Raw genomic sequence first — 21959 nt, 5'->3', positions numbered from 1 at the left:
GTTTCAGGTAGACATTGAGTAGTCAGGTGGAGAGAATGGACCCTTGAGGTACCCCACAACTAAGAGTTGTGGGTTATGAAAGAAAAGGGCCAGAGTCTGCACGTTAGGAATGAGGCAATTCACTTGAGCACCACGTCATCGGTGCCCGAGATGTATTGTAAGGTGGGTAAGTGGGATGGTAGGATTCACAGACTCCAAAGCACCCAAAAAATGCAGGCGGATGAGGAGAGCAGGAATGTTTATCAAGAGAGTAGAGGACGTCCCCCCACATGTATACGAAGGTGGATTCCGTACCTCTGTTGTCGGAACCCTGACTGATGATCATAGGGGGGGATTACACATGTGCTGTCACATGGGGGCATTTTCCAAGCCCTTTATGATGAATGCTCTGTTAGAAAGAGGGTGATAACTAGCCAGGTTATGAGGGTTATCTGTAGATTCATTGAGGAGGGAGGGTTCAGTGGTGCGAGTTTCCTTGAAGATAAGGAGCTGCTGCCGAGAGCAGGTACATGTGGTGCTTGGGTGGAGAGGTTCTCTTTAATGGGTTTAGGGGAGTAAGGATGACGGTTTTCTGAAGAGGCTTTCATTCCTCTTGTAATCGGCACTTTTTTGAGATGTGTATTGGTTTGCAGGACCAAAGGGAGGCTTCAGACTTTGTAGGCAGGCTGGGGGTTAAGATGATCTGGACAAGCTTCTGATAAATTGGTCAATGCTTTTAATCTTTTCGCCAAAGGAGGCTCAAAGGTGATCACAAAGGTGATCAGCAAAGGCTTGTGAAAGGGCAGAAGAAGAGGAACCTGGGAGATGACCCCCCCCACACTAAACAGGTCGCAGCTCTGTCCAGACATGAGGCCCTTTTATTTAAATTGAGGCACAATGACCGCCTACATTTACCAATCCACTGGACAGAATTGATTTTTAAGGGGGAGAAAGGAAACAAATACTTTAACAATGGCCATTTGCACTACACACAGAGCTTTAAAAAAACGCAAGCAATTGTGAAGACTGCATCAGAGTCAGCAGGTCTTGGTGTGACTGACTGCTCCCCCCGCCCCCACACCAAGTGGCCTTTCACTGGCCCAGGTCTGACGAGTGACTGACTTTTCCTAAACCAGAGTGGCCCTTCAGAAGCACGAGCCTCTCTGGTATTTCACAAGAGCCCCACCGACCCCCTCTGGTCATGGACATATGGAGGTTCTCTTGGGGTGTGATGGGTTGGTTCACATGGAAGATAGAGGCGGCGTGGGCGTTGCTGAGAGATAACCTTTCTGTGTCCTCTTCTTTGTCTTAAAGGGCAGAGACGGAGCGGGGGCTGTCGCGGAAGCACATCATAGAAGGTAAGTCTCAAAGTCCTAATAAATAAAAAAATTAAAAACATATCATATGTCCAGCAGAACGAGACAGTTGTGGCCTGTCTTGCATTGGTGCTTATTTACCTTGTGTGATTTCAGGCAACCAGAAAAATAAAGAAAATAAACAGTTGGGCAATGAAGCAATAATAGTATAGGAAGCAAGGGTAGTAGGGACTAGCACCATTTAACAAAGCAAACTTTAAAAAAGGATAAATAGGTTAAAAACGCCCTGAAAAAGGTTTGAGGGAAAAAAGTGCACTCATTTAAAGACCTGTATTCCCAGCTTGCCACCACAGAGGTAGGCCCACCACAGCCACAGGCCCAAGAAAGCCAAAGACGCACCAGATCTACATAGCCACCCCGGCTATATATCAGGGGGGTGGGACGGTCCAATCACGAATGATCTTTCCGGCAGTTTGGTGCAGGTCAGGGAGGTTCTCCTGACCCAAGAGGAATCCATGGTGTGGATCACTCAGCCTTGCATTGGCTCACTGTGTGCAGCGTGTTAAACTCTATGCACATATGTACGCTTTGTAACAGGGTTTCAGTCACTGCCAGAGAGCGCACCTGCAGTTCAATGATGTGTTATGTGCTGCACAGGGGTGAGGGTGTCTTCCCTGTGCAGCGCATGCATTTGTGCCCATGGGATCTGTGGAAGCTAAAGCTTAACCTGATCTGTGCTAACCTAGCGCCACTTCATTTTGGGCCCTCTCTCCTCTGAGGGATCCCACTAATAGTCCCTGTTCCCCACAAAGCATAGATTGACCAAAGGGTGGTGTATGTTGCAGAATGTGTATCTCTGACTGCATCTCTGCTCCGTGTATGTTGCAGATTGTGTATCTCTGACCGCGTCTCTGCTCCGTATATGTTGCAGAATGTGTATCTCTGACCGCGTCTCTGCTCCGTGTATGTTGCAGAATGTTTATCTCTGGCCCGCGTCTTTGCTCCCCGACACTGCTTAACTAGATGAGCTGGGAAGATGTCTCCTTTGCAATTGAAGGGTTTGAGCTTGGATATGGTGTCTAACACTTGTTCTTGAGATACTGGAGTGAATTTAAATTGTGTGTTAACAATTTGCTTGGTGCTGTCTATTGTCTTTAGGCGTGTGCTATTATTGGCCAGGAGGTTTCTTTTGGATAGTATTTTCCCTTGAAGTAGTTGTATTTTGCTCGCTAGAGCATTTTGTATCGTGGTACACCAGGCTTTACCGGAATTCACTTGAGTGGTTGGAGGGACAGGGTTTTCCAATTCTCTGAGAATTGTACAGAGTTCTTTGGAGTTTGTTGATGCGTTACTAATACAGGTATTGAGAGCATTAGCTTTGTGCGTGATGATGGCAGCTTTGTAGATTTTATCGGCATCAGCTAGTGCTTTGGAGGACTCAGTGGATAGGGTTTTTTTGTGGACGTGTTCAAGAGATCTCTTATTTCTCCTGAGAATTAAAAGTTCTTCATTGAACCAGAATGTAGTATGTTTGTCTGGGCGTCGGGATTTAGGTGTAAGTGGGGCTAGCGCATTGATGGTAGATTTGAGACCATTGTGGTAGAGATCTGCAAGACTATTTGGGTTAGTGCTCTGGGAAGGAGGGGAGGACAGAGCATCCTTCAAGAGCGGGGTTAGGCAGTCTATCGCTAGGTTCCCTTTATTTCTTATTTCAATGATTTCCATAGTAATTGGAGTGGGGAGGCCTTTCTTTTTTAGAGATAATGAGAAGCTAATGAGGTGATGGTCAGTCCAATCAACTGGTGTATTCTTGTTTATAGTTAGATAGGAGTTAAGTGTGAGTATCCAATCTGCCCTTAGTATGAGTGTGGGTGTTCACTAGTTGGGTGAAGTTCATGTCTAGGAGGGACGCACATAAAGCTTTAGCTTTATGGTCTTGAGGGTCATTAAAGCCTAGATTTATTGTGTCTCTGTTGTGTCTCTGTTCCTCCTGGCTGTGTCTCACTGGCCCCTTCATCTGTTCGAGTTTATGCCTCTGTCTTTCTGATTTCATGTCTGAAAACCTCTGATCTGTGCCTCGTGTCCAGATTGTGTGTGTGTGCCTGGCCTGCACCTGGTTGTTCCTTTCACCCCAGTCGTCTGAGCTCCTGGTGGTGTTGTGCGTGTATCTGACCACACTATCCGCTAAAGGTTGTGTGTCTCTAACTACAGTCACATCTTGAGGTTTTGTCTCTTTTTTGCTCCTAGTTGTCTCCCACTGCCCCTTTCCCCCTCATCTCCTAGAGTACATGCATCTGTGTTTATGATGTACATTTGTGGAAACCTCTGACCTGTAACTCTCGTCCAGTGTGTGTGTGTGTGTGTCTGGCCTGAATCTCTGCTCATGGTTGAGTCCTTGTCCAGCATCTCTGCTTCAGGTTGCGTGTGTGTGTCTGACCTCATTAATTGCTCCAGGTGGAGAGTTGGAGCCCAGACTCTTTTCTCCAAGTTGTGTGTGTGTGTCTCTGTGTGTATGTGAAATGTATCCTCTGCTTCAGGTTGTGTCTTTGGCTCCCACTCTCTTAGTTCCAGGTGCTGTGGGTGTCTCTGACTGCAGTTTCTGATTGCAGTCTCTGCGCCAGGTTGACTGTTCGACCCCCGTCTCTTTGCTCACAGTTGTATGTTTGTGTCCTATCTCCAGGTTGAGACTATGACCCCATTCTCCTTGCTCTAGGTTGTGTGTGTGTGTGTGTGTGTGACCACAGTCTCAGCTACAGGTTGAGCGTTTGACCCCAGTCCCTTATCACCATCTTATGTTTGTCTCTGACCTCAGTCTCTCTTCTCCCAGGCCTCAGGGGGTCCCTGGAGCGGCTGCAGCTGGATTATGTGGACATTGTATTTGCCAATAGAATGGACGCCAACAGCCCCATGGAAGGTGAGAGCAGAACGTTCTGTGCACAGTGATAGATTGCTTGAGCAAAGATCTCATCGGGCACCTAGCACTGATGCACATCTGTGGTTCATTACTTTTCGCCTACTGAGTGGATCACTGCTTGCCATTTGGGAAATACGTTTTTAAGAGAAGGTATTGTAAAGTGATTTACCAGTCTTTGACATTTAAGCAGAGTCACCCCATACAAGTCCATTAGAAGACCTACTGTAGCGTCGAATCACAGAGGGTTCTAAGCAACCACTTTGTAACCTGTTCAATTGCACTTATATCTACTGTCTTGTATAACTCTGAAATTGTTTTGTAACCTATTGAAACTTGCTCTAAGTCTAAGGCGCCCAGTTACATTTGGGTTTGGCGCAGGGTACAAGTAAAGAAACTAAACTAAACTATGCGCTTCCAGCCAGAAGGATCCGAAAGAAGGATTTAAAAAAGGTTGTCTCCAATACTTGTCTGAACTCAAACAACCAAATCACAGGTACTGGCTTTGATCAGGAAGTCGCAATTAAGGCTGAGTGTGACACTCGGAGTGATCTTGGGCGCCCTGTAGCAAGCGCGTCCATGTGAAGAATCCAGCCTCTGAAGGCCCAACATGTTTCCTACACGCTGTTTAATAAACACAAGAACTCGTAAAGCATTGTACAGCTCTGTAAATATGAAGGCCACAGGGGGCTTCTTCGGAACTGAAAGGGTTAATGCTGATGCGGCGCTTCTGCCTGAGCCGCGCCCTGCTCACTTGCTGTTTGGTGGAGGCTTGGGGAGTGAATGGGACTGTCACACCCCGGGCCTACAGAGGGCCTCTGTCTGACAGAATCAGGCTGAAAGCAATTACAGAATGTGACTCTGGCCTGTCCCTGCAGGTTTGATATGCTGAAGTCAGCAGAACAGCGTGCATCGCTCCCAACAATAGGCACCCCCCAGCGGCAGTGAGATATGGGACTGCTATTATTAGCCGTCAGTGCACTGTGAGGGGGTCAGGCTCCTGCACCGAGGCATGCTGGCTCGGGGGGAGCGAAGCAGGCAGGGATGGTGCACGTACAAAAGAAAAGCATGCAACACATACAGCAAACAGGCACACAAGAGAAGACATGTACACAATCCATAAACACGGATATGCAAACAGGCACCAAACACCGACATAAGCAACACACCAATGCACTGACAAGAGGTGAAAAGGATGAACTCGTGCACAGGCATCACAGGGCCTCATTACACGGAAGGCGGTAAACCATGGTGGTTGCCGCTGGTACAATACCGGTACCACCATGGAGGAAAGGGTAATTACCACCCCATTCCAAGGTTGGCGGGGCAGTAATTCCCCCTTCCTCCATGGCCCTTCCCCATTCCCTTTTTTGCCCCATAGGGCATAATGGGAATGGGGAAGGAGCTAATTACGGTACCGCAAATTGCGGTACTGTAATTAGCACCAAGGTCCCTTTGCGGGTCCCAACTTTAACGGCTCGTCTAGACCATCCGTTAAGGTCGGGTCCCGCAAAGGGACCTTGTAGTAAGGCGGTAAGGGTTTACCGGTACCGGTGCCCTTACCGGTACCGGTAAACCCTTACCGCCTACCGTGTAATGAGGCCCATAGTGTTAAATATTACTTAAACACATTAAATTGATCCCATTTAGAGATGTCTTCCTAGGTGATCCATCTAGTTCAACACCCTCCACATCTGGGTATGTTGTTTGCCAGAGGCCACATTTCAAATCCTTTTGATATATCCTATGTTGATGAAAGGAATGTGCAATGTGTATTGATGTATATTTGTGTTAATTATCTACATGTTACTGCATTTTCCCGGAATGCACGTTTTTCGCGCGCGAAGATGGGTACAGAACGGATACATGGGCAGCAGAAAACAGGCACTCCCTTGAAAAAAGTAGGGAAACAATGGACAAGTAACAAACACACACTTACAAGAGAAGAGAGGTAAGAATCACACCCGCAAGCAAATCACACATACACACACGCAAGGACAGGCAGGGAAGACATGCACAAGCAACAAACACACACGTACAAGAGAAGAAGAGAGGTAAGACACACACCTGCAAGTAAATCACACATATACACACGCGAGGACAGGCAGGAAAGACATGCACAAGCAACAAACACACACGTACAAGAGAAGAGAGGTAAGAACACACCCGCAAGCAAATCACACATACACACACGCGAGGACAGGCAGGGAAGACATGCACAAGCAACAAACACACACGTACAAGAGAAGAGAGGTAAGAAACACACCCGCAAGCAAATCACACATGCACACACGCGAGGACAGGCAGGTAAAACATGCACAAGCAACAAACACACACGTACAAGAGAAGAGAGGTAAGAAACACACCCGCAAGCAAATCACACATACACACATGCGAGGACAGGCAGGGAAGACATGCACAAGCAACAAACACACAAGTACAAGAGAAGAGAGGTAAGAAACACAACCGCAAGCAAATCACACATATACACACGTGAGGACAGGCAGGGAAGATATGCACAAGCAACAAACACACACGTACAAGAGAAGAAGAGAGGTAAGACACACACCTGCAAGCAAATCACACATACACACACGCAAGGACAGGCAGGGAAGACATGCACTGGCAACAAACACACAAGTACAAGAGAAGAGAGGTAAGAAACACACCCACAAGTAATAAACACATACACACATGCGAGGACAGGCAGGGATTACATGCACAAGCAACAAACACACACTTACAAGAGAAGAGAGGTAAGAAACACACCCACAAGTAATACACACATATACGCACGCGAGGACAGACAGGGAAGACATGCACAACCAACAAACACATACGTACAAGAGAAGAGAGGTAAGAAACACACCCACAAGCAATACACACATACACACATGCAAGGACAGGCATGGGTGACATGCAAAAGCAGAAAACACACAGGTACAAGAGAAGAGAGGTATGAAACACACCCGCAAGCAAATCACACATACACACGCAAGGGCAGGCAGGGAAGACATGCACAAGCAACAAACACACACGTACAAGAGAAGAGAGGAAAGAAACACACCCGCAAGCAAATCACACATACACACGTGCAAGGATAGGCAGGGAAGACATGCACAAGCAACAAACACACACGTACAAGAGAAGAGAGGTAAGAAACACACCCGCAAGCAAATCATACATACACACACGTGAGGACAGGCAGGGAAAACATGCACAAGCAACAAACACACACGTACAAGAGAAGAGCGGTAAGAACACACCGACAAGTAATACACACATACACACACGCGAGGACAGGCAGGGGCGACATGTACAAGCAACAAACACACACGTACAAGAGAAGAGAGGTAAGAAACACACCCGCAAGCAATACACACATACACACATGCGAGGACAGGCAAGGAAGACATGCACAAGCAACAAACACACACGTACAAGAGAAGAGAGGTAAGAACACACCCACAAGCAATACACACATACACACACGCGAGGACAGGCAGGGGTGACATGCACAAGCAACAAACACACACGTACAAGAGAAGAGAGGTAAGAAACACACCCACAAGCAATACACACATACACACACGCGAGGACAGGCAGGGAAGACATTTACAAGCATCAAACACACACGTACAAGAGAAGAGAGGTAAGAAACACACCCACAAGCAATACACACATAAACACATGCGAGGCAAGGCAGGGAAGACATGCACAAGCAACAAACACACATGTACAAGAGAAGAGAGGTAAGAAACACACCCACAAGCAATACACACATACACACATGCAAGGACAGACAGGGAAGACATGCACAAGCAACAAACACACATATACAAGAGAAGAGAGGTAAGAAACACACCCACAAGTAATAAACACATACACACATGCGAGGACAGGCAGGGATGACATGCACAAGCAACAAACACACACGTACAAGAGAAGAGAGGTAAGAAACACACCCACAAGTAATACACACACATATGCACGCGAGGACAGGCAGGGAAGACATGCACAAGCAACAAACACACACTTACAAGAGAAGAGAGGTAAGAAACACACCCACAAGCAATACACACATACACACATGCGAGGACAGGCATGGGTGACATGCACAAGCAGAAAACACACACGTACAAGAGAAGAGAGGTAAGAAACACACCTGCAAGCAAATCACACATACACACGCAAGGACAGGCAGGGAAGACATGCACAAGCAACAAACACACACTTACAAGAGAAGAGAGGTAAGAAACACACCCACAAGCAATACACACATACACACATGCGAGGACAGGCATGGGTGACATGCACAAGCAGAAAACACACACGTACAAGAGAAGAGAGGTAAGAAACACACCTGCAAGCAAATCACACATACACACGCAAGGACAGGCAGGGAAGACATGCACAAGCAACAAACACACACTTACAAGAGAAGAGAGGTAAGAAACACACCCGCAAGCAAATCACACATACACATGGGCGAGGACAGGCAGGGAAGACATGCACAAGCAACAAACACACACGAACAAGAGAAGAGAGGTAAGAAACACACCCGCAAGCAAATCATACATACACACACGTGAGGACAGGCAGGGAAGACATGCACAAGCAACAAACACACACGTACAAGAGAAGAGAGGTAAGAAACACACCCACAAGCAATACACACATACACACATGCGAGGACAGGCATGGGTGACATGCACAAGCAGAAAACACACACGTACAAGAGAAGAGAGGTAAGAAACACACCTGCAAGCAAATCACACATACACACGCAAGGACAGGCAGGGAAGACATGCACAAGCAACAAACACACACTTACAAGAGAAGAGAGGTAAGAAACACACCCGCAAGCAAATCACACATACACATGGGCGAGGACAGGCAGGGAAGACATGCACAAGCAACAAACACACACGAACAAGAGAAGAGAGGTAAGAAACACACCCGCAAGCAAATCATACATACACACACGTGAGGACAGGCAGGGAAGACATGCACAAGCAACAAACACACACGTACAAGAGAAGAGAGGTAAGAACACACCGACAAGTAATACACACATACACAGACACTAGGACAGGCAGGGGCGACATGTACAAGCAACAAACACACACGTACAAGAGAAGAGAGGTAAGAAACACACACACAAGCAATACACGCATACACACATGCGAGGACAGACAGGGAAGACATGCACTAGCAACAAACACACATGTACAAGAGAAGAGAGGTAAGAAACACACCCACAAGCAATACACACTTACACACATGCGAGGACAGGCAGGGACGACATACACAAGCAACAAACACACACATATAAGAGAAGAGGGGTAAGAAACACACCCACATGCAATACACACATACACACCAGCGAGGACAGACAGGGAAGACATACAAAAGCAACAAGCAGAGTCAAAACAGGAGGCAGGTAGAGAACACATATCAAAGCACCAAATACACAAACATAAACAAGAGGAGATGAGGTGGAACACATACACCAAAGAAGATACACAGACAACAGACACATGCACTCACATGGGAAGATATGCAGAGAACACATGTAAAATCAACAAACACATCTACAAGAGAAGAGACGTAAGGAATACATATCAAAGTAACAGAGATAATCGTGGCACACATACACAAGAAAAGAGGGGAGTGTAAAGATACACAGACAACAAAAACATGCACTCACATGAGAAGAGAAGTAAGGAACACATGTACAATCAACAAACACATGCACAAGAGAAGACAGGTATGGAGCACCTGCATGAGCAATACATGCATACACACAATAGAAGACCGGTGGGGAACATCTGCAGATGTAACAAAAGTACACACTTACCAAAGAAGACTGGTACAGAACACATCCACAAGCAATAAACAAGGCATCGATTTTGAGGCACTCTGCATCATCCATAGGGCGTACTCGAAGTCTGAACAAAAACAAGAAGAACCTCAAGAAGTATTGCCCTACTCGACGCCTAAGGTCCACTACTTCAAGGCCACTTACCAGAGGGACTATGTGAAGGAGAAGCATGGTGGTAGAACTTTGAACCCTTCAGGAGCTGCTCCTTGGAATGACCTCAACAACCTGAAGAAATCTGCCTTCTGTTCTGGAAATAATAAACACCTTGATGTATAATAAGACCTTTGCCTCCTGACTCTCGGATGCAGGGGAATGATTCCTTCTCTCAGGTCACACAGGTTATTCTGTTGACTCTTTTACACTTGTTGTACACTTCACTGCTGGTCCTCTTCCTTTACTTTCATTCACTTGTGATTTTCTTTGCCCTCAGCTTGCCTTTTCCTACTTTTCCTCCTTCCTTCACCCTGGCACTTAACTGAAACAGCATAGTGTAATAATCCACTGCTTCTCAAAGCTCGGTTTGCACTCAATAAATATCAAAAATAAATAAAAAAAGAAAAGGTAGGAACTATTTATGCTAGATCAGCTTACAAACATGTGGAAAAATATCGTCAACGTGATTATTGAGCACATCGTAGACATAATTGGCATAGCTGAAAAAGGTTTGAAGTGATGTTACTTCTATGGTTGATAACCTCCTGCCCCGCCCCAAGGATACAGCACGGTCACTAAAAATAGGGTTAATGGAATTGGAAGGGGTTGTAATCGGCATCCATCCACCTAATATGAACAATATGGACATATAGCTGTCAAATATAGTCCCAACCCGCAGCTACCACTTGCCATATCCATAGAATGCAGACCGCCTGACGGTCATACTTTTTGCTTAGACCACTGGTTAGAGCTGCTCAGCGACTTACTAAGCACTACTGATTAAGTTGATAAACCAGCGGACTGAAATCTATGGCTGGAGAGCAACTCAGATAAGATCAAACCGGAGTTCCTCAATAATATGGGAGATCTAGTGCTTACTCCTAATGTAAGGAGTCCTAGATGGCCACATACATACTCCAAGTACTGTTCACATGACACTGAAACATCATACACGCTGGACAATTCTGGAGAGATCATCACCTGATCACTGGAGAAATCATATTATGTTTAGATAGGAGGTTGGAAAATTACACAATACCTTTCGAAGGTCCCTGAGATCAATTAAGTAAGAACTCTGTAAAACTACCTGTTCAGAACCTCAGATGCACACAGTCAACTCAAGATGCCCGGATGCCGCGATTGAAGATGAGCAAAGTCTCGAAAACTGAAAGGTACACAGAAGAGGTATCTCGTGCATTTTAAAGAAAAAAAAACTAAATAGGAGAATGAAATGAATAATGAAGTGGTGCACTTTAGCACTGGCCAGACTGAAAGTGTAATGTACACAATTCCATGGATGATAAAATGGTGAGTTCCCAACACACCAGACGATTTAGACCAGCAGTCAAAAGATCCAAAGAACATATGCATGCACACAGGAGCCTCGAGCCCCAAAACAAAACTAGTGAACATTTCACCATAAGGAAAAAACCTTCAGACCCCGAAGAAATCAAAAATGAGAACTCTCCAACTCAAGCCTATAGAGTACACCCAAGTGACTATTCAAGATACCAAAGCCGCACATGCCATGTCTCTCAAACAACCTAGAAACTGCCACACCACCGTAAATAGCCTTCAGCACATATTAGAAAATGATATATTAAATTAGTAAAAAAGAAGAAAACATCTACAACACTAACCCACCTATGCCCATTGCAAGTCTTCAACAAACATGTCAAGATGAGCACTCACATTTTAATTGATTCACCCCAATCAAGGGCTATCCCCACCATTCGACCACCATCAAAAAAAAGCTCTTATGAACCTGAGGTCTTGGATAAGTACAAACCTAGAAGAAATATACCTCTCCTTGCATAAATACTAGAAAGATAAGCCACCAAGCAATTCCAAGACAAGAGCGAAAGCCTTAACCTCCTCTATGGCAGATCAGGTTTCTGATCAAACAGTAGCACCAAAACCACTCCTTTGGACATCATAAAAATAAAGGACAAGAAAGAAAGCACAGGTCTCACCCTACCAGACTATCCTGCAGCATACAATAGTGTTGGTCATTGCATGCGCCTTCACATACAACAAAATAACTAAGGAATACGAGGCTGCATCCACGCATGGCTTAAATCATTTAATTACATTTAATTAAATTATTTCTGGGCCACAGGTCAACAAAACACCCAATAGGGCAGGTTACTTGAGCCACGTTTGTTCTCAGTTCTCATAGGGGCTCCCACATTTTGTAAAACTTTGGGTTTAACCCAAAGGATAATCTAGACGTGAACTCATTTCTCACCCTTATAATTATAATTGGTTATTTATAACACGCTTAATAGCCAGAGGTTTCTAGGCACGGACCCAGGGATTAAACCTGTGGTCTTGCTTCCAAGGGGATCGAACCTGTGGTCATGCTTCCAAGAAGAGCGCGTTTCCCCTGAGCTATGCTCATTCTTAGAAAGGCTCAACTTCAACTCACTGATGATTACCAACAAGGATGAAACCTTTGCGGTTGCTAATGGTTCTCTTGTTGAGAGGAGAATTAACCACCATTTCAGTGCTGGACTGCCCTTGTGGTTGTGGCCAGACAGATATGCAAACGGTACAGTGAGCTAAAACAATTGTTGTAGACTCTCCTGAGTGGGACACATCTCGTAAAACAGGTTATTTGAGCCATGTTCATTTTTAGTAGAGGGTTCCCTATTTTTTTAAAACACGTGCAAATATGAACCTTCACTCCCAAACCCACAATTCTGCAGTGGAGGATTCCCTAAGGATCATATCACTCCGAATGGTTGTTTTAATGCTTATATGCACCTTGATGTAGATTTACATTTAAAATACACAGGAGATTTCCTACTTTAGGTGCATGATATTAAGATGCAGGTCATGGTAGTGAATTTTCTTCAATTCTTTATTCAAGTTACCAGGTACAGCATCTCTAGCCCCGCCAACCTCTTCCATGCCTATACTGTGGCTTCCTTAAATTACAACCTCTCTCACTCCAACATAGAACCTTGCTCAACACTCCAGTACCTTTCATTGGTTGGCTTATCTCTGCGAGTCCTTCTTGATTTCAAGATGTAACACACCTCCTTCCGTTTATCAACACAAAACACTTTTGACCACTCACTTTTCCACCACATTATCACGCATGTAGGGCACAATCGCCACCCTCATTTTATTTCATATTTTTCATTCATTCATTTTGTCATTTGTTATAGTGCCTTTCACCATAATTATGGTCCCAGCACACTTTTGGTGGAACGCTCTGAGAGGGACCAGAGTTTAAAAATGTGGGAGACTCTGGGAGGTGCTATTATGTGTGTGTATTTTAGCCATTAAAAATGATGTGAGGGTGGCCAATACCCTGCTAGTCACCCATGTCTAAATGGAGTGTGTATCTGTGCGCAGAGGTACACTATGGACTAAAGGGGGGAATTGTGTTCGAGGAGATGGAGAGGTATATAGGAAGATACAGTTTGAATGTTTGTCGTTAAAGGTAGCTTCATTCTTATGGCAGAGGTGATGTGCAATAGTGTTTGTGTTATATGTGAGTGCAGGGTGTGTGTAGTTAGACGTTGCCTTCCATTAAGTTGCAAATGTGCGATGTGCCAGAGGAGAAATGGGTTAGCTGTGCAAACAACAACGGCTACTTCCTGCATTCCATCTATGTAGAAGGAGCAGTGCCTCATTTCACAGGTACACTAAGTGCTAAATGCATGATACTCACCCTCTCAGAGGTTCTTCGCGTGAGAGATGCCATCCCTAGTTCATTCTAGTGTGAAACAAGGTCTTCATTTAATGATTACATGTGGCAGCATGGCCCACCCTCCTGTGCTTTAGAGCTACACGCAGTGCCAACCACAAGTGAGGGGTCGGAGGTGCCTGATTGTCCTCCTACGGGATGATCAGCAGGATTTTCCGAAGGTGCATTTTAAGTGTGATGCATTGGCCAACCTCCAAGCCAATAGGAGTGCAGCACCTGGCCGACTGTCAGGATTCGTTCCAGGTGCAAGTTGCTGGAATGATTACATGAACCCTCCATGTTTGCTTGGCATCCTACAAGGAAGGTTGGATTGCAGAACAAAACGATTGCAAGGAAAGAAGAGGCTATCAGCTGACAGAAGGGCAGGTGGGAGGAGTGTGCAGGGGAGTGGGTGGAGTACGGCAGGATGAAACGTGTGTGCGAGAGGCAGGGAGTGGTTGCAGGGAGGTTAGGGGATCAGGAAGTTGGGGTGAACTGCCAGGTTCTGAGGGATTTCCTGAAGGCCAGGTCTTCCTCAATGAGGCGGCGCACGAGGGGGAAGGAAGTTACAGAAAGTGGGTGCGAGGAGAGAGACACAGGTACTGCCTTATCTGGAGAACTTGAAAGGAGGGACTGCCAGGAGGTGTTCGGAGCCTGATTGGAGGATTCTGGTGGAGCGGTAGCAAGTGAACTTGTTTTGGAGGTAGTGAGTGAGCTTGTCTTATGGCTAACTAGCGCAGGTGGGTAAAATGCAGAATATGGCAACCTTAAACAATTGGGCTTAATGCAAAACATGTCTAACTAGTGCAGATGGGCTAAATACAAAATATTGCTTAAAGCAAAGTAAGGCTACCTTGCACAATTAGGTTAAAATGCAAAATATGGCTGCCTTACACAATTGGGCTAAATGCAAAATATGGCTAACTAGCGCAGGTGGCCTAAATGCAGAATATGGCTACCTTTCACAATTGGCCTAAAAGCAAAGCAATGCTACCTTGTACAATTAAGCTAAAATGCAAAATATTTCTACCTTACACATTTGGGCACAATGCAAAATATTGCTAATTAACGCAAGTGGGCTAAATGCAGAATATGGCAACCTTACACAATTGAGTTAAATGAAAAATATGGCTAACTAGATCAGGTGGGCTAAATGCAGAATATGGCTACCTTACACAATTGGCCTAAAAGCAAAGTTAGGCTCCCTTACATAATTAGGCTAAAATGCAAAATATGGCTACCTTAAACAATTGGGCTAGATGCATATTGTATATGATATTAGGTAATAAGAGTGGTGGGGTTTTACTACAGTACAGTAATGGCTGTACTCCCACCCACATCACACTTAACCTATTAGTCACTGTAGACTGTCTGCATCAGACATCCCACGCGAACAAACACGGAGCGTAGCTGCTGATTAGGTGGCTGCTCTATGCCTCGTGGCCCTTACTAGAGGGCTGTCCGGGCAAGGCTGCCCTGGGTCCTTCATTTAAAAGGACAGCAGCAAATGCGGGCAGACCAATCACAGCGTTTGGGAAGAGTCAGGCGAAGGGTGGGAAAACACACAGCAGGAGCGCATAGGGGGAAGGAAGAGCCAACAAGGTATAAAAAGTGTGAGAGGTAAAGAGGAGAAGAAGAGGGGAAAAAAAGCAAAGGTGTGCAAACAAGAAGAGGGGGACAGGAGGGGAGCACTTACCTGAAGCTCAGTCAGCAACAGTGGCCACAGGACCCACTTTCAAGGACCTGCTGCGGATCTAAACACCATCCTAGAACCCGCAACCAGGTAAGGTGGCCCAGCCACCATGACCAGGTCAGTCACAGGGGTGGTGGTAAGCAGGGGACAGGAAAAGACACAGCATGAGTAAGTCGGGGGAAGAAAGGGACAAAACAGCAGAAAAGTTAGTGGAAAAGTGTGAGAAGCAAAGAGGGGGAAGAACAGGGGAAAAAAGCAAAGTTGTGCTAAAAAAGGAGGGGGCCAGTAGGGGAGCACTTACCTGAAGCTGGGCCACGAACGGTGACAACAGGACCCACGTGCATGGGCCTTCTGTCGAGCTTAACACCGTCCTGGGCCACGCAAACAGTTAAGGTGGTCTGCCAACACAGGCAAGCAAATCACGGGGGGGTGAGAAGAGGGCAGGAAAACCCACAGCAGGAGCCGGTTGGAGGAAACAAGGGACAAAAAGGCAGAAAAAGTAGCAACAAAGTGTGAGAAGCTAAGAGGGGAAAGAAGCGGGGGAAACCGCAAAAGCATGCAAAAAAAGGAGGAGGCAGGAGGGGAGCACTTATGTGAATGCTGGGCCAGGAACAGTGGCAACAGGGCCCCTTGGCATGGGCCTTCTGTGGATCTAAACACTGTCCTGTTCCCCTCAAAAAGGTAAAGTGCTAATTACGTGGGGTCTAGTGGGGGAGAGGCAGGCAGATGGTGCTGTGGGAAAACACAAAGCAGGAGCAGTTCCGGGGAAGAAAGAGACAAAAAGGCAGACAAAGTAGGAAAAAAGTGCGAGAAGCAAAGAGGGGTAAGAAGAGGTGGAAAAATGAAAAGTGTGCAAAATAAAGGAGGGGTCCAAGAGGGGAGCACTTACCTGGAGCTGGGCCAGGAACGGTGGCAGCACAGGCATGCTGTGGATCTATCTGTCAATCTAACTGAGTTCCCCAAGTCTACTTCAACAGTCATTACTCTTGAAACCTACGTACATTGCTGGAATGTCTCACCTTCACCAATGGTCTCTCACAAAATTTAACCTATCATACCTATTTTTGCATAATTCCCCTTCCTTTTTATTCTCCCATCACTATCACCCACACTAACTAGAGTTGCCCTTCCCATCCAACCAGGACACAAATGGGTATTAGGCTTACTTCTCCGAAAAACTCTCCAATGGAGACACTCCCCTGGTGTCATTGGGAACTAAACGATACTGGAACACTCTTCCATTATAGATCTCACCTGATCACCCCCAGTCACCATGGATATTCTCAGTATCCCATTAGTATTCTGTTGAAGCGCTCCAACTTCGCATTACCTTTGGCTAATATAGCGCTGTGATCCCATGTTGTATGCCATTTACATATAAAAACTTCCATTTCCCTCAAACTAATTGTGGTCCATTTTCAGCTTTTGAGGGAACCCTTCCCTTCTCAAACCTATCTCTCTAATCACATACACCTCTGAATACTTGGGCAAGACCTCCTTGACAATCACCACATAGTTTCCTACACCGCTCTTAAATCCAGAGATTCCAATATACCAATCCACAACACATCCCACACATTATCCGGAATGGGTGGTATCCTCGGCGGCGGCGTTCAAGATCCGCAAACTTAATCACTATCCCTACATACATCACAATCCCTCAACTTTTAATAAAATTTTGTTTTGCACACTCTCAAATATCCTTCATGCGCAACATCCATTATTAATTCTTTTATACCGTACTCTATCTTCCGGCTAACTTTCAACCAGGAACTGCACCACATTTTTCATTTTTGTACACTACGTCCGACGAGGAGGCCACCTGCCACTCATCCTCCGTTAAGCCTTTTCGAGACCATATATTTCACCTTCTTTTGCTTCCTCCAGATTTGAAGCTTTGTTTTCCCCCGCTATTGAATTCCAATGCATTTCTGGACAAAGCATCTACTACCACATTACGCTTGCCGCCCACATATTCCACCTCAAAATTCAGACCTTGCATGCTTGTAATCCATCTAACAATTCTTCAGGGTTTCAAGCTGTAACAGATGACATTAAACTAGTGTTTGAGATTCATTCCAAACCAGTCTACAACAGAAAAATCTGTGAGCGTCTACTAAAAAGTCCAAAATTAGATGATTGCCAATAAACTTTCCTTTAACCTCAGGAACAATTTTACAATAACCAATTGCCCGGGGGTGCATACGCCCTTCAAATGGCCATCACAGTGGTAACAGCTAAAAACCTGGAGGTCACATGTGACACTACACTTTTTCAATCACCAAGTGAGCTATTATATTAAAATTGCATGCTGCCAGTTTGAACCATCAAAGAAATCGTCCTCTAATAGGTTCAAAACAAAATGTCTAACTAGTGCTGGCTTTAGCATTGTGCAAACTAGTTTAATGCAGTGCCCTCTTCTTGGGTCTTCCAAAACGTCTCCTCAAACAACTACAGCGTCGGCATGATAGGGAAGCCACACTAATCTTTGCCCATGGAGAAGCACATCAAGCCCAAAACCCTCTGCACCACCCAAAACATGTTCTGGAAATACAATGCCCTGAATACCGTTCCAGTCACCTCAGACATTACAGGCCAAACTGCAGAGTTCTGCTACATACATGAAAACTGAGCATGTCACTTTCAGGGAAACAAGTTCCACTAATAGGTTCCTCATAGAACAAGGGACAGGCCCTCTGGAACAAAGACCGGGACAAAAGCTTAAAAGCACCACAATCTCATGAAGCAGAAATGCTCACAGATATCTAAGAAAAGCCACCCCCCACCCTGTACACACATGGTCCGGAGGATTCCCACAATACCCTGCCACATGCAAGCTTACTCAAGACAGCAAGCTTCTTTTAGTTAAAGGGTTGCATGCACCCAGTTTTGTATGTTTCCTTTGTTACTGCATTGCCCCTGGCTTAAACATAAATTATGTACATCTGCCCCCCCCCCGCCCCATGTGTTGCTCCATCGACGTGCTCTGAAGTGAATTTCTTTGAATATCACGCTTATATAAACAACCAAGTAAATAAACTAATAAACTAATGTGGTCTTCGTGTCATTTCCCTTAGTCATGTCGGTGTCTGTAGTAACGTGCCTACATCAGTGGTCCCCTGTGTCCAATCCCGTCACACTCTCAAGGTCATGCCCTTCCAAATGGAATGATCTGAGACCCTGAGAGTAAGATGTTCTCCCAATAAATACTTCCCCAGCCAGGAAGGGAGGCGGGGGTGGAGAATCCCTCTGACTAGGCAGGTCTCGGGGCCAGCCTGAGATAAAGCGGGACAGAATGTCACAACTATGTAGACAGGGGGTGGCTCAGAGTTAGAATGCCCCCCTCCTCGCTGATTATATGGTGGTCCACACAGGCCAATCCCATAAGCCTAGAAGGGGTACAGTGTCCGCAACTCTATGACAAGGAGGGTTCTACAGTCAAAGCCCCTCAGACTAGGGAACCACCCAGAGTAGGGAGGATTATTGTAATGATAGCTGCCATGTTGCCATGTGGCATTCTACACTCCAGGACATAAAATGTTGAACACCAGGCATTCGCTGCCCACTCCTCTGGGTTTACTGGAAGATCCAAAATGAGCATGTAATTGGGTGTCCATGTCCGAGCCGCTCATGTTTGCAGGGCCTCCGAGACAAAGCCCCTGAGACTAGGATGCTCTCAATTCTTGCGCCATTCGGCTCAGGAGATTCAGTGTTAGCATCTCTCATGGGAGGATGGTCTCAGGGCCAGTACCCTTCAGGCTAATAAGGACTCCGATTCTGAGACCCTCTGACTAAAAAGGTATCTGTACCGGCCAGGCGAGGATTGCATACTAAGGGTTTGCAATACATAAATAAATAAATATCGCCTTCTGCTAGCATAGTGCTGCCTGACCCTACGGACAGTGCTTGACATGCTTGAGTTCTTAACATTCCAGGCAATTTGAGACGCGCAACACCTTGCTTGTTTGAACAGATATCCACACTGACATTAAAGATTGCATCATTGCAAAGGGTTGCTTGTGCCACTCTAAGTACATGTACTATGATATGATAGGATAGGTGATTTATAACGCGGTTAATTCCCAGAGGTTTCTAAGCGTGGACCGGGGATCGAACCTGTGTTGCTCCACGTCGTCTTGCTTCCAAGGCGAGCACGTTGTCCATGAGCTATCGTTCCGAGACTAAACTCATGTATGGTGACCCTTTAGAGGCTTCAAAGAGCATTTCTTTAGTCCATTCATTTTGTGGATGCATCGGTACAATCTTGGCCCTGGACATGGGTAGGTGGGGATCAGGGGATCTTAACATCATTTTGAGATGGTTCCCTAGTCTTCTTTAGCTGGCATTGCCGATGCAGTCCACAGCAGGGCAGATAGTGGCCAGTGGTGCTGCCCACTCCTTTCCAGCCAATCAGGTGCTGAAGGTCCAGGCGCTGCCTGCTCTGAATGGCGGGAGGGAGAGTGTCTGCTCTCTTTCCCTCTCACATGGATTCATGCAGACATGAAAGTGAGTGGCCAGAGGGTGTCTGGGTAGCTGTTCCCTTCTGGTCAGCAGGTCCTGGGAAGAACTGGTACCATCCAGTAAAAGAATAGTGCAATTATGAGAGCTGCTACTGAGTCTAAATATAGAAACTCTGATGAAAATTGTTGGTACTGCTGAAAGGTGTGTTAGGTATATCAACAAGGCGCTAGAATGCTGCTGGAGAGGCTTAATGGCCTGACAAAGGACATGCTCTGTGGTAAGACTAATTCAATGGTAGGAGGATATGTTTTTGGAGGAGTGCTTCAAGCACAGAGACAAACTGCACTTCTCGTTGTGTCTTTCAGAAGGGTGTGAGCACTAGAAACATAGAGTTTGAGGTTGGCATGGTGTGCAATGTGCCCAAGAGCAAAGTACAGCCAATCCATGGAAGAGCCAGTACTGCATTTATTATCAAATGCAATATTCATAAAGCCCATTCTCTGTCATTTATGTTGCCCTATGATGATGATGATGACTGTGTAGGTTTACAGGTGCAAGCCCAGTTGGTGGCGATGTCTATAGTTGTGTCTTTCCCTGCAGTAGAGCCCAGGGCTGGTTGAGATTTGCAACCTTTCTCTAAACCCACATGATGATGATGTGCCCATCTTCATGACCATGTGGTGTGATTCTGGGCAAATAACTTCACCACCTTGCACCTCTGTTCCCATATTGTACACATAGGAGGACAATTGAGTGCAGGTATGAAACATGATATAATTAACTGGGAATTTTACAAATATGCACCATGTATTTGTATATGAATATATATGAATGTGTATTTATCTTATGGACAGCGATATCAATTCTGAACAGAAATAACTTACAATAACATTTACAGATGGTGGCGGCATTCCCATGATGTTCTATTTATATAGTGCTTACATCTAAGCACTTTAAAGAGAAAACATATACATACAATATCACCCAACTGGAGTTGGTATGAATTTATGAACCTCAGAAGGATAAAAAGGCTGAGTTAGTCTGGGTGCGATTCGAACTAGTGACCTGTAGATGACACACAGATTGCAGCAGCGAGTGCTAAACCCACTGAGCTATCTTGCTTGGCGCTAATTGTGTTTTTCGTTGTGAATCCCATCTGTTATGTATGTTCTCATGGGTTTTGCATGAAAACAAATAAATGTACCCTTGCTATAGAACAATGCTCAAAGGCAATTGTTTAATTGGACCGGTTCAGGTATTTAGGCTGGTCCACAAGTTTAGTAGAGAAGGTTGGTCTGCTAAGTGACAGATCCAAACGAGGAGTCAAGAAAATGTACAAAACACTCACTGTGTTAAAAAAAATACAGAAATTCAAAAGCAAAAATGTATTTGCTCTTACAGGCTAACATATAGTGCATGGATTATAAAACAATGCTGTGAGATACAACATACATGTGCAAAAACAGTAATAATTCATAATGACATCAAATAACAAAAGACAAGTGTAATATATACAACAAGATGAGCATAAAATCCTGTATGGTTAGTATACAGATGGATTTCAATAGTTTCATTCTTATATGACAGTATACATGTTAATGTAGATCAGTAGGTGTTTTTGTGAATAAATCCAAATTGAAAAATTAAATAGAAACAGGAGGGGCTAAAGAGCTACCCAAATTTCAAAAGAATGTCCTCATTCATAGGATATTTCCTGTTTATAATTTGTATTCCTTCTAATTGTGACAAATAGATGTTCCAGGGTCATAGGGAAAACAAGATATCTTTTAGGCCAACGTGGCAGAGACTGAATGTACAGAATCTGGTACAACTGGGAACCTTACAACACAGGTCTTCCCAGCTCG

At 45.3% G+C, this 21959-nt stretch overlaps 1 protein-coding gene across 2 annotated transcripts in view; it reads left to right on the top strand.

Moving 5' to 3' along the window:
* The window catches only part of LOC138567844 (voltage-gated potassium channel subunit beta-3-like), a 582138-nt gene that overhangs the window by 505878 nt on the left and 54301 nt on the right, over positions 1 to 21959 (top strand). For both annotated transcript variants that reach the window (XM_069646336.1, XM_069646338.1), the window contains exons 7-8: positions 1294 to 1337; positions 4123 to 4209. In XM_069646336.1, coding sequence (XP_069502437.1) covers positions 1294 to 1337; positions 4123 to 4209 — 131 coding nt within the window. The remainder of the gene's footprint in view (positions 1 to 1293; positions 1338 to 4122; positions 4210 to 21959) is intronic.

This window comes from Ambystoma mexicanum, chromosome 1p (assembly GCF_040938575.1).
Source record: "Ambystoma mexicanum isolate Mex_15411 chromosome 1p, UKY_AmexF1_1, whole genome shotgun sequence".
Taxonomy (NCBI): Eukaryota; Metazoa; Chordata; class Amphibia; order Caudata; family Ambystomatidae; genus Ambystoma; species Ambystoma mexicanum.
This window is presented reverse-complemented; position numbering and strand designations above follow the sequence as displayed.